The sequence below is a fragment of the Cricetulus griseus genome, chromosome 2, assembly GCF_003668045.3.
Source record: "Cricetulus griseus strain 17A/GY chromosome 2, alternate assembly CriGri-PICRH-1.0, whole genome shotgun sequence".
Classification (NCBI taxonomy): Eukaryota; Metazoa; Chordata; class Mammalia; order Rodentia; family Cricetidae; genus Cricetulus; species Cricetulus griseus.
In genome coordinates, this window is record NC_048595.1 from 307,977,803 (window position 1) to 308,003,991 (window position 26,189).

General features: G+C 36.3%; 1 protein-coding gene across 2 annotated transcripts in view; it reads left to right on the forward strand.

Moving 5' to 3' along the window:
* Edil3 (EGF like repeats and discoidin domains 3) overlaps nucleotides 1-26,189 on the forward strand; it is a 449,920-nt gene that overhangs the window by 158,022 nt on the left and 265,709 nt on the right. Inside the window, exon 3 of one of the 2 annotated variants that reach the window (XM_027401777.2) lies at nucleotides 8,522-8,551. The exons of the other annotated variant lie outside the window; for it this stretch is intronic. Within the exon in view, the coding sequence (XP_027257578.2) occupies nucleotides 8,522-8,551 (30 nt within the window). The remainder of the gene's footprint in view (nucleotides 1-8,521; nucleotides 8,552-26,189) is intronic. 2 annotated transcript variants of the gene reach the window in all.

Below are 26,189 nucleotides of genomic sequence, written 5' to 3' on the forward strand. Positions count from 1 at the left end.
AGTGAGTAGGTCTATTATATTGATACATGCTGGTGAGTTCTGGGATCCTGAGTTTTATCTAGTTCTGGTCTCAACTGCCTCCAATAATTTTTTATGCATTCCAGAATAATTTTATGAGTAAACATTGAAACTGATTAGGGTTAACCTGAATAGTAGGCTAAACAAACAGTATAGAATGTAGTTTTTTTGCATCAGAATTCATGGTCTGTATGGTTCACTGGTTCCACAGGATCACCAAGTAGATAGTTCCATATGTTTCTGAAGTTGGCTAATCAAGTTTAAATTTGAAGTGATTATTTGTCTTTTTCTTAATAATATACACACAACACCCATATAATTTCATATAAGATAATCATAGCTATATGTATATTTATATTCTCCAACCCACTGAATGAAATATTTTGAAATATCACCAGAGTATATCATTGAATATGTTAATCTTTACATAGACAATTACAGGCTTTAAAAATTGTTTTATTTATAACTGAATTTCTGTAAACATAAATATCTAATAAATCACTATAAATGGTTTAGCATACAAATATAATAGATTACATCATAGAATTATTATTTTTAGTGAGTCTTCTTTTAAAGAAAGCATAAATGATGATTTTAAGGTATTTGATAACTCATTAGGTCTCTATAGGCCTGATTGTCAATATAAGGACAAAAAGGGAGAGTCTGAAGATGAAAGATATATTACAGACAGTTTCTCAGAAAAATGAAAGCACTTCCCTACCAGCTGCTTCTCCCCAGGCGGACATCAGTAGACTTCTCATTACACAATGTTGTTGGCAAATCTTGCCAAATTTAGTCTTCTGTATCTGAGGGTGGAGATTCATCCAGTATCAGACAAAATAATTTTCTTCTGTGCTAAAAAGAAGATATTGGTATCCTGGACATTATTTTCTAAACACTATGCTGATGGGAGAAGTTGTATGTGTTTATCTTACTGGATGATAAATAATGTACTGTTTGGCCAATGAAGCAGCAAGTTAGACAGTTAGATGGAACAAGGAGTCAAAGAGGATTCTGGGAAATGTAGTAGAGAAGTGATGGTCCAGGCAGGAAGTGACATAGCAAAGAGACTCATATTTAAGCAAGGAGAAACAGGAAGAGGTCCCTTTTCCCCTCCACTCATCCTCCAGCGGCATGATGTGATGCACTGTTAAGGGGCAATGCCAATGGAAGGCGTCTGATAAGGTAAGTCTTATAAAATACATAGATTTATGATAATTAAGACTGAGCTAGCAGATGAGAGATCCTAGACATTGGCCAAGCAGCATTTGTACCTGGTATGTCTCTGTATTATTTTGTCCATCCACATGGCGGGCAGAACTCTGGCAGCTTTTGGCAGAAAGATTTATCGTAACAGGATGGTGTCAGAAGTGGGATGACCCCATACCCCAAGGTTCTCCGAGAAAGAGGGAAACCTGCCACCACAGCCTGCCCTGTCGGGCCACTGAGAGGCATCAGAGCAGCTTCCATATGCTGGTGCCGTCCTGGCAATCTTGGGGTTTAGACTGGGCACTCCCAAGATGATAAAGACAGATACAGATGAAGAAAACCTTTTAAAGGTTTATACTGCATTTAAAAATATATGTAGGCTTGTGAAAAGAAAAAGTAACAGGAGGAAATAGAAAGGAAAGGCATTGGTGGCACATGCCTTTGGTCCCAGCACTCAGGAGGCAGAGGCAGGCAGATTTCCACAAAGAAACCCTGTCTCAAAAAAAAAAAAAAAGAAACAAAAGTAAGTAAAAGTTGAATAGTAAAAAAGCCACCTAAAGATAAAAAATACACAGAGAATCTGGATACTATATGCCATATTGTTGTCTTTAAACTGTTTGATTACCAAGGAAAGACTTACTGCTGCTAAAATACATTTGATTATAAATGCTGCTAGATTAATCCAACTTAATACATTTTAAAAATGCTTTGACTTCAGAATTTAAGACTAAGGACAGGCTACTTGAAAAAAAAAGTTTTTACTTGTGTTTCCACAGAAAATCAAAAGCTGTGGATTTCTTCAAGTCTAATATGGTTTGATCAAGCAAGACCCTCTAAAGCTGAGATGATACACCCTCACAGACTACATAAATAAGGACTTGGTCAGATTTCTATGTTTTATCATTATCCCTAAGGTATAAACATCGCCCCCAATCAGCAGGAGTCAATGTAGAAGGAACTACGTCCAAATCCCCAAATATTGTTTATAAATGTTTGTTTTCATTTAAATGGGGTTGGTTGTAAATAGTAATGAGCATAGTCAATCTCTTTTTAAAGGAAAAAAATGGAATAGGATATAGGAATGAATACTTTGCATTGGTATGGATTGTCATTTATTGATACAATTTTAAGGTCAATTTTGTGATATGTATGTCTTCTCTTGTTGAGGTATTCTGTTTACACAGATCTTTTAAAATGATATACATAATTAAATACAGGTTATATAGTTACCTATAATAGTCAGAACTTATAATTAGTTAGTTAGGTTTTCTAGATATCCAGAGATGTATTAGAGATGGCTAGGTATTCTTCAAACCTTTCAAAGACCTACAGAAATATGGCATTTAAATGGTATAGGGTTTACCTTGGTAGTGAGACAAAACTGCTCCTGGCACACCAATTATTGAAGAAACTCGTAATTGAGTTTGCTTTCAACATGGCAAGATTAGCCATTTGGGCAAGAAGCTGCTCTTGCCTGGACTGTTTGTTGCTGTATAAACTGGACATTCAGGACCCACAAGAAACTGACTGCTGAACTTACAAAACAAGACAGTACTGAAGGGTTCCTTTTGAAATGGAGAAGTGTGCCAGACACACTGTGGCCTATAGGCTGAAGATGGATGCCCCAACATTACAGAGGAACTTTGGGTGACTGTCCAGGTAGCCAGATGTCTCTGTCAATTCTAGAGTTCATATATTACAAGAAAAAAAGAGAGAATCACATTATACATTTCAAAGTGATTTTACTTTATTTTACTTTTTCTGATTGTAACTTACTATGATATTTGCACCAACTGGACCCATGATATTTGCACTAACTGGACCCATGGCTTATTTCCAGTTAATCAACTTTGATGTTCTACAGCCATCATTTTAAAATGTAGTATTGAAAAAAGACACCTGCAGAGATTTTTAAAAATGCAGTAGCCTGGGATAACACCCAAAATTCAAATTCAAAAGATATGTAAAATGTTACAACATTTTAACAAACAACAAGGGGGTTTTGTATGCTTGAGAAAAGATCTTTACTTAGCTAATTCATGAATGTCAAATGTATCTTTACTGTCTGTCTTCCTAACATCACCCAAATTGCAGTGCATCTAAGAGTTGGGTTGAACAACAATTATTTAACAAGTTTTTCCCTTTGGTTTGTGTTTTAATTTCAAGAACTAAACTGGAGTCAGGTCCACATCTTTATTAACCACTGATTTTTATGACTCTAAGAAGCAACTGGGAAGAACATGAGGCATGTAGATAGCATGAAAATACTTTCCATGATGCAAGTTCCTTGGAAATAACATTACTTGGACTGCTGATATAAATTTTGTGGATTATTTTTATTATGGAACTTGAGTTACCACCTCTTTATTTTTGATGTTTTGCTCAGTGACCTACACAGAGGCCTTTTTACACAAATAAATAACTACAAATTAGTTAAATGACCTAACACAAATACTTAGCTTTATATATAGGTCTTGGTGAACATGTGAATATTAAAATTATGAGTACTACTGAATTATACCTAAATATTATGGGAAATCAAGGAAAATGATGCACAGAAATAAAACCCTATGCAATATTCTGTACTTCGTAATTTTATACAATCCCCTTGTTTTAAACATACTTTAAGGAATGTCAAGGTCAAATATAAGTAGAGAAAACTTCCTACATTTTTAAAAATTAGTCAATACAAGGTTTTTGTGTGTACCCTTGGCTATCTGCAACTTTCTCTATGTAGTCCAGGCTGGCCTCAAACTCATAGATCCACTTGCCTTTTCCTCCTTGTGCCAGAATGAAAGGCATGCATCATCACTGTCATGCCCACTTCCTAATATTTTAAATATTAGTTTTAAATGAAGTCAAATCCAACAACAACAGTAATCAAGTTTATACTTGCCTTTTTGTGGACTTTCTGGATACTTTGAAATGCCCTGGCTTATACTTTCACAATAGAGTTAATACCTTGGCAATTCTACTACTCCATTCTTGGGTATCATTGTCTTTCCATGCTCTGTATAACTATAGCCAGGTCTTCTCTTTTCTATTTATATACCTGCACTGTAATAGGCATGGAAAACTTCCCCCCAAAAGACTTATAACCTCATTCCCAATGTTAGACTTCTTTTTTCACTTCATTCCTGCTTTGGCTGAAGGCCAGTTGACATTATCAGGAATTTGGTCAGTTCTCATTTCAAGTCCCAATTTGTAAATGGTAGTGAACAAATTTCAATAGACTCTTTGTCATTTGTTGTTCTCCTTGTTTTCTGAGGAGGCATTGAATCAGCCTTTGCTTAACAATAATGTATAAGGAAAGAAAACAGTTTTTAATTCAAACAGATACCACGTCAAATTCTAACATCAAGGTTTTGACAAATTTTTAAACCTTTGTAACCTCACTAATCTTCAACTATTAGTTGCCATGTGAATTAAATGTATTTAATCATGTAACATTAAAAAGCATATTTACTTTTATCTATTTAAATCTCTAGATATTTGCAATGACCAGTATAAGTCAGCTCTACGACAAGACTTTTGGACATTTTCCTACCAATGAATTAGGAAGCTGCCAGTAATTTTCTCCTGTGAATCCATTATGGTATATTTTGGACATGATGAAGCAGGAAACAACTTTTTAAATATTTATATTTTCAATATCATGTGTGCCAACCATATTTGCTGCCTCTATTTCTTTATGTGCCAATGAGGCAAGCCAAAATAGGAGTGCAAAGCACTGTAGGAACACAAAGCAAGCTTGTTTCAAGTGTACCCAGTGGAGTTGGGACTTCAATGGGAAGAGTGGAGAACATTTCCTGGCTACACAGGATACAGTGGTTAACAAATCAAGTAGGGATAAAGCTACTTTATATGGCATTCAACTTAGTTTTTTTTTTTTAATATCACATATCAAGTGCAGTACTAGTGGCTTTTGACATATTATTCAATGGTAACATTCTGGGCAAATTGCTCCTATGCACTGAGCAGACATAGCTCTGCCCAGAATGTGTGTGGGGGAATACAAAGGTAAATAGGTAGATTGTATGAGGAATTGTGAAGTTACTCATGAGAACTTGGCTTTTCACTATTTCATTTCTGTCTTCTCTTCCAACATCCACACAACATTAGATTATTGGTTTGTAGTCTCACTGCTCTCAAACACCTCCACATTCAAAGCAGGAATCTAGATGATTAATACTTTAATGAACTATGGTTTATATAACCATATGGTAATATTGCATGTCAATATTTCTATCTTGCTACAAATTAGTGCCATTTAAAAGGATTCTAAGTAATTAGTTTGACAAGGAGGTCCGGAATTGCTCCAGGGTTGTAGGATGTGTGTGTGTGTGTGTGTGTGTGTGTGTGTGTGTGTGTGTGTGTGTGTGTACTTTTATACTGTGTATAGCCCTAAGTGGACTGAAGAACACATAAGAAAATTATCTTTACCCATTCTTTAAAATTTCCATTCATAAATCTGGGTGCCATGGTTTATACCTCTAATTCCTACACTTGGAGCAGGGACCTCAGGAAGAATGATCACTTCAAGTCTGTGAGTTCAAGGCCAATTTACAATACATAGAATTCCAGGTCAGTCTTGGGTAGACAGTGAGAAGTTATCTCAACAAACAAACAAGCATGTCTCGTGGTATCATCTATTATTACTGATTATTGAAGTATGTGTGGGACATGTTAATGACTGAATTATATGCTTGACTGCTTGGGGAAGAAGAAGGAGTGGGAAAATGGCTTACAGGATGTTAAGATTGATTTGGATGTGCACTATAATCTTTGTTTAGAAAAAAATCAACTTGGTATTGAATCAGTGGGATTCAATAATCATGTTCTATCATATAGAATAAAATTTTTGCTGTTTTCAATGGCTTTTAATTGAATAGAAAACAAAGTGAACCATATATTTGGAATAATCTTGGGAGTCTTGCTTATTTTTATTCTTGCCCCTCCAATCATAATCCAAATACTGAGAAATGCCCTACATGCCATACAACAAGATCTATGGAACCTTAAGTTGAAAATTAAAAAGGGATTGATGGCACAGCCATATCTCATGGGACTGGCAAAAATTATAAAGCCAACACAGCTACATGACAAAGACCCAGGGTTGTGGTCTATACACTGGATATGCTTTGATTTATGTCTAATGTTCACTTATGATTGAGTATATACTGTATTTGCCTTTCTGGTCCTGGGTTACTTCACTCAGGATTTTTTTCCTAGCTCCATCCATTTGCCTGCAAGTTTCAAGATGTCATTGTTTTTACAGCTGATTAGTACTCCAGTGTGTAAATGTATCACATTCTTTTTATGCATTCTTTGGTTAAGAGTATTTAAGTTGCTTTCAGGTTCTGGCTATTACAAATAATTCTGCTATGAACCTAGATGAATTTGTGGTATGAGGGTGTATCCTTTGGGTATATGCCAAAGAGTGATATTCCTGGGTCTTGAGTTAGATTGATCCCCTTTTTCCTGATTAACCGCCATACTGATTTTCAAAGCAGCTGTACAAGTTTGCACTCCCACCAGCAATGGAGGAGTTTTCCCCTTAATCAACATCCTCTCCAGTATAAACTTTCATTAGTGTTTTTGATCTTAGCCATTCTGACAGGTGTAGATGGTATCTTGGGTTGTTTTAATTTGCATTTCCATGATGAGGGATCCATAAACCTGACCCCAGCTAAGAATCTAAGCAATAGTGGAGAGGGTATCAACTATAACTGTAATAAGAGTGATGACTAACTTAATTGTCACCATAGTACCTTTAACTATAACTGATAGAAGCAGATGCAGGCATGCACATCTAAGTACTGAACTGAAATCCAGGAGTCCAACCATAGAGAGGGAGAAGTGAGCAAAGGGGTGAAGACCATGATGGGGAAACTCACAGAAATAGCTTACCTGAGCAAGTAGGAGCTCACTGACTCTGGACTGACAACTGAAGAATCTGCATAGGACTAAACTAGGCCCTCTGAATGTGGGTATAGTTAGGTGGCTTGGGCAGTTTGTGGGGCCACAAGCAGGGAACCCAGTATTTATCCCTGTTGCATGAACTTGGTTTTGGAGCCCATCCCCTGCAGAGAGATACCTTGCCCAGCATAGATATAGCTGGGAGGGAGGGCCTTTGTACTGCCTCAAGTGGTATGACAGACTTTATTGAATCCCCAAGGGAAGGAGAGGGAACTGAGATTCATATGTATAATAAGATTGTTCTAAAAATTAAAAAATACATTTAAACAACAACAACAAAACACTGAGGTGTTACTCTTTCTTAGAAAAGTTAGCTCATTCATGGCCATTGTAGTGTCTTATGAACAAAAGAATGTCAAGATTAAACATATGAAAACATGCATAAAAATATAAAATGCAAAACACTGAATTATTCCAGAATTTGAATAATAACTGCAACAACATTGGCCTGAGGATTTTTCACTGATGTTCTGGCCATTAAGTGATAATATTACACTGCTTAAGACAGGGTAATCTGTCCAGGCTGGCTTGGAGATTTTCTCTCTATCTTGGGTCCCTGAAGACACAAGAACTACCGGCCTGAGAACACTGTCGTATGCCTCTAGATTCTTCAAATTTGAGTTATGTGGTTAATGAGTAAAAAAAATATATTATAAAAGATAACTCTATTTATCAATGGTGACTAAACTTATAACTCAAGATGTGCAGAAGAAAAAAAAATAAACACATGTCCAGAAACAGAAATACTATGATCTGTGTTTTGGAACAACATGAATCTATTCCTGCTTACTGAATTCTGTATAAGACAGAAGCATTCTGACTCCTAGTTAGTCAGATGGCAATATTCTCACCACTACCATGGTTTGGCTTACTTTTTCCCTTGCCTACTGCTTGCCTCCTCTCCAGAATTTGTCAACTCCTGGGGGCCTGGTCCCAGGATCTGTGTGTCATATATGACTTATACCTTAGAAAAATGTTTAAAACTACATGAACTAACTAAAGTCATTCTTGTTTGCAAAATTAAAAGGAAGAAACAACAGTAAATTAGGACAAGAAAATGGCACTTTATAATAAATACATATATTTAATAATGTGTATATCTATTTAAATTTCCTTATAAATTAATTACAAGTTAATTCCATTAAGGAAAGAAAAATTTCTAGTTCATGCAAATTTATTAGATTTTGACTTGTGATTATTTAAAAGTGTGAAACATACTAATGTTGAAATTTTCTTTCTTTTCCTTTCCCTTCCCCTACCTTTGTCCACATCAACCTCTTTTTCTGTCCATGTCACCTTCCTCCCTTTAATATAGCATCAGATGAAGAAGAGCCTACTTCAGCAGGTAAACATATAAATATTTGTTTTAATATTTAATCACAATATTTATCACCTCATTAATGAAAAATTGAGCTGGGGCAATAGCTCAGTAGCAGAGTACTCACCTTGTTCTAGATTCAAGCTACTGAGGCCTCCAGAGTCTCCCCAAATAATGTTTGAGTCAAGGTACATACCTTCAGTTCCAGCCCTTAGGAATCTGATACAGGACAGCATGAGGTCCAGGGTAATCTGCTCAGCTCTTAAAATTTCCAGCCAGCCTGGACCGAATATTATTCTTACGTCTAAGATGAGCAAATGAATATACATAAAAATGAAGGCTCAGTTTTTTGAAGTACATCTTGTTCATGTGGCAAAAAGAAAATTAGCTATTTTTTAACTGTTTTTATTTCATAAGAAGGGTATGGTAAGCTAGTTTGAATAATGTTGGCTCAGAAAATTTTGTGAACAAAGAAAATAACCCCAAATAAACTATTACAGAGGAAATCATAGCAATGTCAACATTAAAGAAACAAAGAAAATTAGGGTATTGAGAAAAATGCTTAAAAATAATGAAGGTAAAATGTTTCAATTAAATCCAACAAAAGGAAAAAATGAAAATCTTTCTGAAATATTCTTTGTGGTATTATGTTTTCTTATCAAATATATCTACAATATCAGACATGATATTTAAGTTTAAGTATGAGCATTATCTGGTTTACCAAGTTACATATTTAAAATTTTTTAATTCCAATATTCTTAATGGCAATTAATTCTCACTGGATTGACAATTAACAAAACATCTTAGTGCCTGAACAGTAGCTTACAGAGAATGAAGGCCTGATATGAAGGCATTGAAGGCTCTGAAGAGGAACTATCTGATGAAGTCAGCACTGGATAGTTTCCATCTTATTGGAGGAAAAGGCCTGAGGGCTCAGAAATAAAAGGAGGAAATGGTTTCCAAAGCTAAATCAACTAGGGTTGATTGCATGGCAGATATGATTGGAGCTGTGAGCTTAATCTTGATTATCAATATGATTTAACTGAAAAATTCCTAGAAGGTTAATAAAACACTCTCCTGAGGGAGGATGCTTCCAGAGAGATTTCATTCATATAGGAAGACCCTGAAAGGTCAGTTCCAATAAACCACCAGGAAAATGAATGGAGTAAGTAAGCAGAAGGAGAATGTCTGTTTCCTAGATGTGAAATGCCTGGAACACATAATAGACCTACAATTAAATTGAGCAAACTGCATCCTGGACTTTTGGTTTGGAAATGATTGTTTGTGTATTACAATAAAGCTCAGACAGCAGAAGAATTAAACAATGTGAGTATATCAAACACCAAGCCTTCACAGAATAAAGCAATCACAGCACTAAAAGGGACATGACACAAGACTTGTAGCACATACACCTGATATGAACTCCAGTTCAGAAAAAGAAACAAACACAATACAGCAACAAATCCCAAAATAATAGATTGAAATTTAGACGATTATTTTTTCATGGAACCTTCGGCAATCACAGCAGAAGAATGCCCTGGGAAAAAGATTAAATATCTCTGATCATGAAGGAAATATAAATCAAAATGAGAAGAGTTCATCACGTCTGGCGTGTTAGGGATGGCTTTTATCCAAATACTATAAAAGTTTTTTTTTTTGCAATGAGAGCAATATTACACTTTGTAAAACCTATACAATTCTCCATTTGTTTATAAATTCAACTTTTTATAACTTAAATAAAACTGTGTATTTGATATTACTCTAATAAAAAAGTCATACGGCTGACACTACCTGGATTAAAAGCATATATAATCTTCGTGTAAAATACAAGATGCTCACTACTTTAACAGTGATGGTTTCCTTTAAAAGCTTTAAAATATTTAAAAATTACTAGTTTAGCTAGTATATAAAAGCACCTTATCACATATAGTTTACACACACATTTAAAAGGTACAGATCTGTGTTTTACTAGTAACAAAAGTGACAGTTTGTTCTATCAAATAAAAAAACTATAACTAAATCAATGTACACTTATACCAAAGCACAATGTTTAGATATATTTCCTTTAACTTTTGAGATATTTATTATTATTCCTATAAAATCATTACTTCTGTTCATGGTGATATATTTTTAAGCTATGTAACATTTATTTTAGGTCTGTTTTCTATTTTCTTGTGGAATGTAATTCTGCATGGCTGGGTATGCTCAATTATTCTACAACTCATACATTTTGGAAAGAAACGATAACTTACCCGACCGTTTCCTAATGAGCAAGAACTGCTTCCTCATTTTGATCTTTGTACTTTATTTCTTTGGGGCCTGAGATAGAGTTCTGCATTTTTATTCTTCTTTCTCGTGCATTTGTCATGAATTTTCTATAATCCTTTGTAGAGAAATACATTTTTTCTCTCCATTGCCTGAAGGAACTTTACTAATTATTTTATCAAGAAAGTTCTTGTTCATAAATATATTCAAAACAGCCATAAATATTAAAACCTAATTTATAGGATCCAAAGATTTTTTTTTGCCACAGTTTGTAAAACAAGGAAGAAGCAATTATTCCTAGATTCTTACAGAAATGAAGAAGGGATCATTGCTTCTAAAGATTTAATTTGACAAGTACTCCAAGGCACAAACATTAAAAATCCAAGACTGAAATATTTCTATTGATAATTGTGTAATTTATGTTGAGGAATAGGAAAACAATGCAGCTTTCATCCTTTTATATGTATATAACATTTTGATATATTACTAGGATAAACCCTGTGATAAAACAGGGATATGACATCAATAGGGATTTTGAAGGATCATATACTCCATAGATCTATCTCTAGAAAAATTTAGCAAATAAAACATCAAAAAAGAAAAAAAAATAGGCAATATAGCTCTATAATAGAGCTTGAAGTCAGGCATGGTGAGGCCTCCAGAAGTTCCTTTACTGTACAGGGTTGTTTTTGCTATCCTGGGTCTTTTGTTTTTCCATATAAAGTTGAGTATTATTCTTTCAAGGTCTGTGAAGAATTGTGCTGGGATTTTGATGAGGATAGCATTGAATCTTTAGATTGCTTTCGGCAAGATTGCCATTTTTACTACGTTGATCCTACCTATCCAACAGCATTGGAGATCTTTTCATTTTCTAGTATCTTCTTAATTTCTTTCTTTAAAGAGTCAAAGTTCTTACTATACAAGTCTTTCACTTGTTTGATTAGTGTTACCCCAAGATATTTTATGTTGATTGTAGCTATTATAAAGAATGATGTTTCTCTGATTCCTTTCTCAGCCCATTTATCATCTGTATATAGTAGAGCTACTGAATTTTTTTTTGAGTTATAGGCACAAAATTAGAGAGGTAAACCAATGGAATAGAATTGAAAACCCTGATTTAGTCCACACTCCTACAAACACCTGATTTTTGACAAAGAAGCTAAAATTATACAATGAAAAAAAGAAAACATCTTCAACAAATGGTGCTAGCATAACTGGTTTGGCATAACGGGTGGGTAGAAGATAGCAGATAGATCCGTATCTATAGCCACTAACAAAAATTAAGTCCAAATGGATCAAAGAAATCAACATCTAGCCACATGGAACTTCTTAGAAGAGAAAGTGGGAAGCACCCTTGAATGAATTGTTACAAGATACAACTTCCTGAACATAACACAAGTAGCATAGACACTGACATCGACAATCAATGAATGGGACCTCCTGAAACTGAGATACTTGTGTAAGGCAAAGGACAGAGTCAACAAGACAAAATAGCAGCCCACAGAATGGGAAAAGATCTTCACCAACCCCACATCAGAGAGACGGCTGATCTCTAAAATATACAAAGAACTCAAGAAGCTAGTCACCAAAACATCAAATAATCCAATTAAAAAGTAGGGGAACAAAACTAAATTGAGAATTCTCAATAGAGGTATCTAAAATGGCTGAAAGACAATTAAGTGCTCAACATCCTTACTCATCATGAAATGCAAATGAAAACATCTCTGAGATACCATCTTGCGCTGGTAAGAATGGGTAAAATCAAAAACAGAAATGACAGTTCATGCTGGAGAGAATGTCTAGAAAGGGGAAACACTCCTCCACTACTGGTAGGAATGCAAACTTGTTCAGCCACTTAGGAAATCATATGGCAATTACTCAGAAAGTTGGGAATCAGTCTACCTCAAGGTCCAACAATCCCACTCTTAGGCATATACCTAAAAGATACACATTCATACAATAAGGACATTTGTTCACCTATGTTCATAGCAGCATTATTTGTAATAGACAGAACCTGGAAGCAACCTAGATGCCCCCACAAATCCTCAAATGAAGAATGGATACAGAAAATGTGGTACATTTATACAATGGTCTACTACTCAATGAAGAAAAACAATGGAATCTTGAAATTTGAAGGCAAGTGGATAGAATTAGAATAAACCATCCTAAGTGAGATAATCCAGTCACAGAAAGACAAACTTGGTATGTACTCACTCATATATGGATATTAGACACAGAGAAAATCATTATCAGCCTAAAATCCACACCTCCAGAGAAGCAAGGAAACAAGGAAGACTGTAATAGAGACATACACAGTGCCCTATTGAAGCAGAAAAGACAAGAGCCCCTGAACATATTTGGAACATGAGGGGCGGAAGTAGTAGAAGAGGAAGGAAGAAGAGGAGAAAGGGAGATCATGAGGGTTCTGGAAGATTGAGTAGGGAGAGGAATAGAAGAGAACAAGAAAAGAGATATCAATAGAGGGAGCCACTATAGCTTTAAAGAGAAATATGGAACTAGGGAATTGTACACGGATCCACAAGGATGACCCCAACTGGGAACCTAAACAATACTGGAGAGGCTACCTTAACTACCCTTCTATATTGAGAACGGTGACCAACCTAAATGCCATCCTAGAGCCTTCATCCAGTAGTTGACAGAAGCTGAAGCAGAGATCCACAGCTAAGCTCTGAGCCCAACTCCAGGAATCCAGTTCCAGAAAGGAAGGAGTACCAACCAATGGGTCAGTACCACGCTGGGAAAGCCTGCAGAAACAGCTGACCTGAGAAAGTAGGATCTCATGGAACCCACTCTTGACAGCTAGGGAACCAACATAAAAGCAAACCATGGCCCTGAACAGCCTTCATCCAGTAGCTGATGAAAACAGAAGCAGTTGCCCTCTGCTAAGCAGTGATCCATACTCCTGGAATCCAGTTTTAGAAAGGGAGGAGGGATGAGCAAAGCAGTCAAGAACTTGCTGGAGAAACCTACAGAACCAAGTGACCTGAGCTTGTGAGAGTACATGGACCCAAGCCGTAAAGCTGGGGAACCAGCATTGTACTGAACCAAACCCTCTGAAAGTGGGTGCCAGTTAGGAGTCCTGGGCAAACTATGGGATCTCTAACAGTGGAACCAGTATTTATCCCTAGTGCACAAAAGGACTTTGGGAGCCCTTTGCATATGGAAGGATACTATTCCAGCCCAGATACAAATGATGTGAAAGACTTGATGATTCCTCAATGGAAGTCCTCACCGTCCTTGGGTAGCTGGTGGGGGGTGGTTTTGGGGGTTGGGAGGGAACATGGGAGGATGAGAGGTAGAGGGAATGGGGGTATTGATATGTAAAATGATTTTTTCTAAATAAAATATTTACAACTGGAACAAGCAGATTAAATCTCATTGTTAAGTAAAATTTCTCAGGGTACAGTGTGAAAAATGCTTATTTTTCATATATATATATGAAAATACATATGCATACATATAATATATATATATATATATATATATAATATATATATATATCAGAATACACCTATTCAAAAATAGTCAAGAGTTGTGACATGGTACTTAGAAGAAGCAAACTTTTTATTTGAAATTGCTTATGGTTTATTTATTATATATCTATATGAAGTAAAACTTTATGTTACATATTATGTAATTAGTATACATGAGATAATATACATATTTTATACATAAAACTATATATTCCATCCATACTTAAGTCTTTCTTTTTCTTTTTTTTTAAATCTTTCCTCACGTAGAACATCATAACCACATCCTCTCCAGTTGCCCTCCCCCAATATTCACAGCTCCTTCCAGAGAAATCAACCAAATTCAGCATAACAAGATTCAATAAGACTAGGCACAACCCTCATAGTCAAGGCTCAACAAGGCAATCCAGTAGGAGGAAAATGGTCCCAAGCGCAGGCAAGAGTCAGAGGCACACCTACTCCCACTGTTAGGAATTCCACAAAATCCCCACATTGAACAACCACAACATATATACAGAGGTCCTAGTTAAGACCCTTGTAGGCTCCATGTTTGCTGCTTCAGTATCTGTGAGCCCCTATGAGCCTTAATTGATTATGCTGACCATGTTCTCCTGGAATCCTTGACCTCTCAGGCGGCTTCAATCATTTCTCCTACTCTTTTGTGGTGTTCCCTGAGCTCCAGCTAATGTTTGGCTTTGGGTCTCTTCATTGCTCCCATCAACCTAACACTCTGATTATGATTGGTCTAGACACCAACCAATTAGTAGAGAAGAATATCATTAGGAATCATTGACTTTTATCCCAGTTGTGTTTTGTTCCATCCTAGGTCTCTGGGCTGTCAAGCCTGTGGCCCTCTGGTTCCTGGCCATCCAGGAAGTGTGTCATACTTGGACCCCCTCTTGTGCTGTGAGCCTTAAATGGGCCAGTAATTGAAACATGTTACTCCTACAACCTCTGAGCCACCAATGCCCTAGCACATCTTAGGTTGAGGGTTTTGTGGCAGGGGTAGTGTACTAGTCCCAATACTGGGAGCCTTTTCTATTTACAGAATTTGGCCAGTTTCAGCCTCCATATCCTCCTTTTTTAGGAGTCTCCACTAGGATCACCCTCTTAGGTTATAGGGAATTCCTACTTTACTAAGTTTTCAAATTACCCCCACAAATATCCCCAATTTTAGTCTCTCCATACCCTCTCCCTCCACCTCTCCCTCCCTAATCTGATCCCTCCTGTTCCCATCCCCACCTGCCTCCGGACTACCTGTAAAATCTACACATATATTCTATTGCCCTTCCAAAAAAAGACTTTTAGAAACAGATAATGATAAAAAATGACTTACTAGTCATTCAATATAGATTGGTCTTTTTCATGATAAAACCAAGTGACTGCCTTAAGTCTGTTTTTTGCTACTCAAAGCTGTGCCTAATCCTATACTCTATATTTCAACTGCTATAATAGAAATTAAAGAATATATTGTGAAGTTCTTATTAATAAAGTTTTATAGAATTAATATTTTGGTCTTTTCAGTATTTCTAAATATGGCCTAAAAAACAAAACAGCCAGTATTCTCACAATGCATCATCAAGCATGTGTATGCCTGCATGCTATGAAAATAAATTATTTAACTGCTAAGGAATTTTGTTGAGTCACGGAATTAAAAATAGATGGCTCAATGATGACATTAAATTCTTACTTTGTCTTTCCCTCTTAAATTCATTTCTCTCTTCTGCAATATAAATTCACATATTTATATATAACATGAATATGTATATCAAAAGCAGTTTATATCCTAGTTGTGACCTATCTGGCAGTAGCTTATGAGGCTGTATGCACCCTTAGCACACTATGTCCATCAGAGGACAAAGAAATGATGCTAATTATCCTCATTTTACTTTTTATTGAAGATATTTGTTTATGTAAAATGTGTTCTAATCATACTTTCATCCACACCTTTCCCAGTTCCTCCCCATGCTCCACCCACCCATTGGCCTCCATGCCATTTCTTTCTCTCTTTTAAAATAAAAACAAAAGTAGACAAAAAACCTTCCACATTAATAAAAATCCACAAAAACAGAAATTCAGAAACGAAAATATATAAGCAAAAGACCAGTAAGACAGAAGTATACCTAAAAAATGCTATATGAGGCAAGAAGTCTATAAAATAGCAATGAGTTAGTTTAGTTTTGGCCATCCCCTCCTGGGAATGTGGCCTAAACTGAAGTGTGGTTAGTAGACATAATTTGAATCTAATGGAGACGAGCTTGTCCTTTACTAATGTATACCAATTGCAGATAGCTTCTTGGTTAGGAATGGAACCACATGTCCATTTCCCTGTCTCACTAATTCTAACAGAATTAGTGACCGCCCTGTGTGTTGTAACATGGCCATTTTTAGTATTGTCTTCAGCAATATCAGTTTGTGCAGACCAAACAATAATCTTGGCAATAGCTTGATATGTTTGCAGGTTTCTATGGGGCCTTTCTGGCCAAAGACTCAGCTAGATATAAGTAATACTTGGAATTGGGGGGTAACACTTGGAGATGTAGCATGTTTAATTGAGGCACTGTGTTCCCTCCTATTTATTGATTCTATTAAGTTGTTTTTTCATATATGTATGCATTTTAATAAGCTTTGTTAGTATCAGATGTCAATATGGCCCCTCAAGTGGCCTTCAGTGTTAGTTGCCCTTATCCATATGCCTTCCCCCTTTTTTTCACTTCTCCATACCATTTTAGCCCACCCTCTCCAATGTCCCCCTACCTCACCATAACAATATATTTATTCTATTTCTCCTTCTTTAGGAGAACTTCTCCCCATATATTCCCTTAACAGGTACCAAAACTCTGTGGTTATATAGATTTTACTTCTCCTGAAAAACACCTGAAATTAATATACACATATAATAGAAAAATAGTATTTGTTTTGGTGGCTTATATTATCTCACTCAGAATGATATTTTCTATCTCTATCCATTTACCTGCAAATTTCATAATTTTGTATTTCAAATTCCATTTTGTGAAAGTACTGTATTTTAATTATCTATTCTTTAATTGAGGCATCTAGATGTTTCCAGTTTATGGCTATTATGATCAGAGGAGCAATAAGCATCAATGTGCATGTATCTCTGTCCTAATTAATATGTAGAGCCCTTGGGGTATATAGTGATATAGCTGGATCTTGAGGTAGTTCTATTCCTAACTTCCTAAGGAACCATGTCATAGATATCCATAGTGGATGTAGAAGTTTTCACTCTGACTGACAAAGGATGAGTATTCTCCTTACCCAACATCCTTGCAGCATGTTCTGTCGTTTTCTATGCTGATCTTGGCCTTTCTAACTGGTGTAAGATGAAATATTAAAGAAATTTTGATATTCTTGATGACTGAAAATAATGAATATTTTTAAAATTGCTTCTTAGTCAATTGTGTTTCTTCTTTTGAAAACTTCCTGCTTATTTCTGCTTTAATAGGGGTTGTTTTCTTGATATTTATTTATTTTTCATTGTTTTAGAGATTTTAGATACTAAGTCTTTATCAAATACATAATTGGTAAATATCTTGTCTCTGTAGCATGGCAGTTTCTCTTTATAATGGTGTACTTTGGCACAGAGATTTTCAGTTTCCTAGAATCCCATTTATATTAATTGTCATTATTTTTGCCTCTGCTATCAGTGTTGGGTTCTGAAAGTACAAGTGATCCGAGGATTATTCTTCACTTCTCTTCTGTCAGATTTAGGAAATCTAGTCTTAGTTGAGGTGCTTGATCTATTTGGAGTTGATTTTTTTGTCACGGTAGTAGCATTAATTGATTGGCACTCTTTATCAAGCAGCCATCCTGTTTGACCAACACTGAATTGCTGAAGCTGTTGTCATTTCATTAATGTGTATTTTTGATTTCTTTATCAAAAATCATGGGTTCATAGGTGTGAACTTCAGTTTAACTTCATTTATCGATGTTTCTGTTTTATATCAACAGCATGATATTTTTTAGTATATCTTTGTAGCACAATTTAAAATCTCTCCAGTGTTTTCATATAGATCCTTAAATCTATAAAGTTGTCTCTTAAAACTTCCTTCATATGTCCCATATGCTTGGACATGTTTTGTTTTCATTTTCATTCAATTCTATTTTTTATATTTTGCTTTCTATCTTATTTTACAGATTTTTTATTTGAATTAGAAACAAGATTGTTTCACATGTCAATCCCAGTTCCCTCTCCATCCCTTCATCCCGTACCATCCCCCAAATAAAACCGAACCTATCACATATCCTTTCTGTACCAAAGGGAGGGTGAGGCCTTCCATAGGGGATCACCAGAGTCTATCATATCCTTTGGGAAAGGGCCTTTGCCCACCCCTGGGCTCCCAAAGTCCACATCTATGCTAGGGATAAGTACTAATCTACTACAGAGGCACCATGATTTTCCGAGGTTTCCTCACTGAAACCCATGTTCATGGGGTCTGGATCGGTCCCATGCTGGTTACCCAGCTATCAATCTGAGGACCAAGAGCTCCCCATTGTTCAGGGCAGCTGTCTCTGTGGGGTTTACCAGCCTGGTATGGACCCCTTTGCTAAACACTGGTCCTCTGCAACTGGATTCCAGTACAGTTCACTACTTAGCTGTGGTTGGCTACTTCTAATTCCACTAGATGCTGGATGAAGGCTATAGAATGGCATATAAGTCAGTCATCAATCTCATTATCATGGGAGGGCATTTAAGGTAGCCTCTCCTCTGTTGCTTAAATTGTTAGTTGGTGTCATCTTTGTAGCTCTCCAGACATTTCTCTTTAAGCCTATAATTATCTCTTATCTCTCTCTCTTCTGTTCTTCTCTCAACTCAACCTTGCTACCACACCATGTCTTCCTCATCCCTCCTCTTCTCCCCTTCTCATTCTCCTAGTTCCCTCTCCCCTCCCCCATGCTCCCAATTTGCTCAGGAAATCTTGTCCCTTTCCCCTTTTCCAGAGGACCACGTATGTCTCTCTTAGTGTCCTCCTTGTTTACTAGCTTCTCTTGCAGTGTGGATTATAGGCTGGTAATCCTTTACTCTATGTCTAAAATCCACATATGAGTGAGTACATACCATGTTTGTCTTTTTGTGACTGGGTTACCTCACTCAGAATGGTTTCTTCTAGTTCCATCCATTTGCCTGCAAATTTCAGTATTCTATTGTTTCTTTCTGCAGAGTAGTACTCCATTGTGGAGATGTGCCACATTTTCTCTATCCATTCTTCAGTCGAGGGACATCTAGGTTGCTTCGAAGTACAGGCTGTTACAAGTAATGCTGCTGTGAACATAGTTGAACAGATGTCCTTGTTGTATCAATGTGCTTCTTTTGGGTATATGCCTAAGAGTGGAATTGCTTGTTCTTGTGGTAGACTGATTTCCATTTTCTTGAGGAGTCACCATACTGATTTCCAAAGTGGCTGTGCAAGATGGCACTCCCACCAGCAGTGGAGAATTTCTCCACATTCTCTCCAGCATAAACTACCATTGGTGTTTTTGATTTTAGCCTTTCTGACAGGAATAAGATGGTATCTCAGAGTTGTTTAGATTTGCAATTCCATGATGGCTAAGGATTTTGAACACTTTTTTATGTGTTTTTCAGCCATTTTAGATTCATCTATTGAGAATTGTCTATTTAGTTCTGTACCCCACTTTTTTAATTAAATTGTTTGGTGTTTTGGAGACAAGCTTCTTGAGTTCTTTGTATACTTTGGAAATCAGCCCTCTGTAAGTTGAGGGGTTGGTGAATACCTTTTTCCAGTCTGTGGGCTGCCGTTTTGTTATGCTGACTGTGTCCTTTGCCTTACATTAGCTTCTCAGTTTCAGGAGGTCCCATTTATCAATTGTTGATCTCAGTGTCGGTCTTTGCAACTAGTGTAATGTTCAGGAAGTACTCTCCTGTAATGATTGGTATCCCCTTGATCTCCTTTTTTTGTCTTATTTCTCTAGGTAGAACTTCAAGGACAATATTGAAGAGGTATGGAGAGAGTGGCCAGACTTGTCCCCGATTTTAGAGGAATTGCACTGAGTTTCTCTCCATTTAATTTGGTGATGGTTATCGGCTTGCTGTATATTGCTTTTATTATGTTGAAGTTTAGTCCTGTTATCCCTGATCTCTCCAAGACCTTTACCATGAAGGGGTGTTGGATTTTGTCAAAGGCATTTTCAGCATCTAATGAGATGATAATGTGTTTTTTTTTCTCAGTCTGTTTATATGGTGGATTACATTGATGGATTTTCATATGTTGAACCATCCTTATATCCCTGGGATGAAGCCTACTTGATCATGGTGGATGATTTCTATGATATTTTCTTGGATATGATTTGCCAGAATATTATTATTTTTCCATCAATGTTCATGAGGGATATTGGTCTATAGGTCTCTTTCCTAGCTTTGTCTTTTTGTGTGGCTTGTGTCCCAAGGTACTTGTAGTCCCGTAAAAAGAGTTTGGCAATTGTGTGGAATACTTTGAGGGGAATATATGTTAACTGTTCTTTGACTTTCTGGTAGAATTCTGCACTGAAGCTATCTGGCCCTGGGATTTATTTGGTGGGAAACTTTTGATGTGTGCTTCTATTTCATTAGGGGTTATAGGTCTATTCAAGTTGCTTATCTGTTCTTGATGTAATTTTGGTAAGTGAAATCTATCCAGAAAATTGTCCTTTTCCTTGAGGTTTTTTGAATTTTGAGGAATATAGATTTTCGAAGTATGACCTGATAATTCTCTGGATTTCCTCCGTGTCTGTTGTTATGTCTCCCTTTTCATTCCTGATTTTATTAATTTGCATGTTCACTCTCTGCAGTTTGCTAAGTTAGGATAAAGGTTTGTTTATCTTGTTGATTTTCTCAAAGAAACAACACTTTGTTATATTAATTCTTTGTATTGTTGTCCTAGTTTCCACTTTATTGATTTCAGCCCTCAATTTGATTAATTTTGGTGTCTGCTCCCCTAGGGTGTATTGGCTTCTTTGTGTTCTAGAGCTTTGATTTCTGCCATTAATTCTCTATTGTGATTATTTTCCTGTTTCTTCATGTGGGCACTTAGCACTATGAACTTTCCTCTTAGCAATGCTTTCAAAGTGTCCCATAAGTTTGGGTATGTTATAACCACATTCTCATTGAATTCTAGGAATCTTTAATTCATTTTTTATTCGTTCCTCCACCCAGAAATTGTGCAATTGGGCATTATTTACTTTCTATGAGTTTGTAGGTTTTCTGCAATTCATGCTGTTGTTGAATTCTAACTTAAAAGCATGGTGGTCTGATAAAATACATGGGGGTATTTTAATTTTCTTGTACCTGTTGAGGCTTGCTATGTTGCAAATTATGTTGTTGATTTTAGAGAAGGTTCTATGTGGCAGTGAGAAGAAGGTATATTGTTTTGTATTTGGATGGAAAGTTCTATAGATGTCTGTTAAGCCCAATTGGGCCATAACTTTTATTAGTTCCTTTGTTTCTTTGTTAAGATTTTTTTCTCGAATTCCTGTCCAGTGGTGAGAGTGGAGTGTTGAAGTCTCCTAGTATAAGTGTGTGCAGTTTTATATGTGATTTTAGTTTTAGCAATGTTTCTTTTATAAACATGTATGCCATTGTATTTGGGGCATAAATGTTCAGAATTAAGACTTTATCTTGATGGATTTCTCCTGTGATGAGTAGGAAGTGACCTCCTTCATCTCTTTGGGTTGATTTTAGTTTAAAGTCCAAATTGTTGTATATTAGGATTGCTACCCTTGCTTGTTTCTTGGGTCCATTTGATGGAAAATCTTTTCCCAACCTGTAATTCTTAGGTACCGTCTGTCTTTGAAGTTGAAGAGTGTTTCAGGTATGCAGCAGAAGGATGGATTCTGTCTTCTTATCCATTCTGCTAACCTGTGTCTTTTTATAGGCAAGTTAAGACTATTAATATTGAGCGATAGTAATGACCATTTATTATTCATTCTTATTTGTTTAGGATTTGGTGGTGGTGGTTAAATTATGTGTGGATTTCCACTCCTTTTTTTCTTTTGGCTGTTGGTAAAGTGGAATTATATATTACCTATATTTTTCTGATTGTAGTTAACTTCCTTGGGTTGCAGTTTGCCTTCCAGAACTTTCTGTAGGGCTGGATTGATGGATATGTATTTTTGGAATCTTTTTCTCTGGAATATGTTGTTTTCTCCATCTATATTGATTGAAAGCTTTGCTGGGTATAGTAGTCTGGGCTGGCATCCGTGGTCTATTAGTGTAGGTAGAATATCTTTCCAGGACCTTCTGGTTTTCAGAGTTTCCATGGAAAAGTTGGGTGTAATTCTGTAGGTTTGCCTTTATATGGTACTTGATCTTTTTCCTTTGCTGGTGTAAATATTTTCTCTTTATTCTGTATGTTTGGGGTTTTAATTATTTTGTGTCAAGACCTTTTTTTGTTTGTCCAGTCTATTTGGTGTTCTGTAGGCTTCTTGTACTTTCATTAGCATGTCTTTCTTTAGGTTGGAGAAGTTTTATTCTAGGATTTTGTTGAATATGTTTTCCGTGCCTTTGAGTTGGATTTCTTCACCTTCCTCTATACCTATTATTCTTTGGTTTGGTCTTTTCACAATATCCCAAATTTCCTGGATATTTTGTTTTAGGGATTTGTGGCATGTAAGATTTTCTTTGATTGATGAGTCTATTTCTCCTAATGTATCTTCAACTCCTGAGATTCTCTCTTCCATCTCTTGTATTCTGTTGGTTATGCTTGTATCTTTAGTTCCTGATCATTTACCCAGCTTTTCTATTTCCAGCATTCCTCATATTGTGCTTTCTTTATTGTCTCTATTTCAGTTTTTAGGTCTTGAAGTGTTTCCTTGAAAGATTTGTTGATATGTCCTATATTTTTGGTTTGCTTTTTCTTCCATTTCTTTAAGGGATTTTCTCATATCCTCTTTGAAGCTCTCTCTATCATTTTCATGAGGATGTTTTTAAGGTCATTCTCTTCTGCTTCATCTGCATTGTGATGTTCAGGTCTTGCTGGTGTAGATTCCCTAGTCTCCAGTGGTGTCATATTGGTTTTTTGTTGTTATTGTTGTTGTTGAATGTGTTTTTATATTGTCTTCTTCCCATCCTTTCTTCTGATGTGTGCAGCATGAGTCTCTTCCTCTCCTAGTAGGTACAGGACCAAGGTTACATTCTGGTAGATGCAAACAGATCCAATACTCTGACATCTGCCCTCTTCTTGTGGCTAGAGGCAGGGCTGTTATCGGGGCCTTAGCAGTTTCTGGGTGTGTTGGATCCTGTTCAGATCCCATTAGCAGTCCCTGGGCCTCAGGTGTCCCCGAGCAGGGCAGCAGAACTTGAATCTGGAAACCTGCTTTCTATCTTGATCCACTTTTTGTTCAATATTGGCATTCATTATCCATTAATTCATATACTTTCTTCTGTTACTGTTGTTTACATCCTCCTTAAATCCACAACGGACAGATAGGATTTATGTTATTTAAAATTTCTCATACCTATTGAGACATGCTTTGTGTCTAAGTATGTGTTGAATTTTAAAGAAAGTTACTTTGAACAGCAATAAGAAAAAATAAAACCTGTATTCTTTTGTGTTGTAGTGTAATGCTCTGCAGATACCTGCTATGTCCATTTGATTTATGATGCTAATTAACTCCCCAATTTTTCTGTTTATTTTTGTCTAGATGAATTGTTTTTGATGATAATGGGATAATGAAGTCAATAAGTATATGTGACTTAAGCTACAGTAGAACTTTCTTTGTATACTCTTGTGTCTTTGTGTTTAGTAAATAAATGTTTATGATTATGTTCTTGCTGATTTTTTTCTTTAATGAGTTTAAAGTATCCTTCTTATCTTTTCTGATTAGGTATGGCTTGAAGTCTATTTTCCTAGATATTAAAATGACTACACCTTCTTTCTTCTTATTTTCATTTGCTTGGAATATCTTTTGGCATCATTTTACCCTAAATATCTACAGCCATTGATGGTGAGACTTGTTTCTTGGATGTATCCACAAGATGGATCCTGTTTTCTAATCCAGTCTATTAATCAGTATCTTTCTATTGTGGCATTGTGATCACTGTTATTGTTAGCTGTCAATGGGCAGTGTTTATTTATTCCTGATATATTTTGTTGGGGTGATGCGATTTTCTTCTCCCACATATGATTTAGTGATCTGAGATTATTTGTTTTACATTCTTCAAACTAAATTTTCTCCTAGTGCTTCTGCTGTAGGGTTGAACTGGTAGATAATAGTTGGGCAATTTTGTACTTATCTTAGAATGTTTTCCTTTCATTGCCAATTTTTATTTGTATCTTGGCTGAATATAGTAGTCTGGGTTGGCAACAGCAATGTCTCTGAATTTGCAAACAACAACCCTGGCCTTTAATTTTTCAGGGTGTCCACTGAGAAGTGAGATGTTATGCTTATGGGCTTGCCTTTTATGTTTCTTGCTCTTTTTCCTTTACAACTTTAAATAAACTTTTTTGTTTTATAGGTTTTGATTTTGAATTTGTCCAGGAAGCATTTCTTTTCTGATCCTGTATATTTGGTTTTCTGAATGCCTTTCTAGCTTCTCTTCAACACCGAGATTTTGTTTTCTATATATTGTTGTGTGTTGGTGTGTCTTACCTCTGAAGTTTTTGTTTGACTTCTTAAATTTTTCATTTCCAGTTCTATTTCAATTTGATTTAATCTATTGATTCTAGTTCTTTGTTATATTCTACTTTCACGTTTTGGATTATTTTCATTATCTCGTTCTACTGTTTCTTTGTATTTTTACAGTCTTCATTATGTGATTTGTTTACATCTTTAATGCACTTAAATATAATCATAACTGCTATTTTGTAATGCTAGTGTTGTACTTCAGCTATATATTTCTCAAGGCCAACTGTAATATGGATTGTTGGGTTCTGGTGGAGGCATATTGTCTTGGTGGCTCATTTATGTGTTTTTGTGATGGGGTCTGCGAATCTGGAGTTTTGATGATTGAGTTTATTTTACATGTTGGGATCTGGTTTTGTCCTTGTTGGGTGGGTATTATATTTCTTTATCAGTCTTTGGATCCTAGTCAAGTGTAGTGGACATGGGGCCACTGGTACAGAGCACTTCCATAGGTCAGTGAATGGCAGTAACAAACAGAAATGGGGGGAGTAGAGATTGATAGGGACTGAAGGAAAGTACTTACAAGATTTGGTACACACAAAGAAACAAAGTCCTCAGGGAGTTGAGGGGTGTGGAAAGAAGGTTACGACAAGAAGGCTGCAGCAGGACAGAAGATGTCTGGAGAGACAGGATGGAATGCCTAAGGATAACCTGTGTCTTTACCAAGAGATTGGAACTTCAGTGAAGGGAGTTTGTGTGGGAGGAGGGGCTTCTGCAAGAGGTTGTAAAAGAGCTAGGCATGAAACCAGAGACATTTATTGAACATCACTCAGCTGAGACCCAGCCTAGTTTAGTATCTAGGAATCCTTGGTAAAAAAAAAAAATGTTTCTGGCTATTTGCTGCCAAAAGAAAAGAATGGAATTGGGTTATAGGCAAAGCCTAAAAGGTTCAGGAGGAAAGGGCTAAGCCAGGTCCACACGAAGGTATGGATATGGAGTCCCAAAGGAATACTGATTCACTTTGCTTTAAATTGGCTGTCCCAGGAATACTCTTATTGGGCAGATGTAATCCCTTCTGCCACTTCTCAGTCCTTTGGTCAGTCCAGCATCCACTCTTCCTATAGGACATCCCAGTGGTTTCATCTTTCCATCATAATCATAAGCTCTATGATGTGAGGTGTGAGTTATGAACAAGAATTAGGGTTCTCCTTAAGAACACTCCAGGTGGGAGTGCCAATTTGTACAGCCACTTTCGAAATCAATATGGCAATTCCTTAGGAAAATGGCAATCAGTCTACTACAAGCAGTTCCACTCTTAGGCATATACCCAA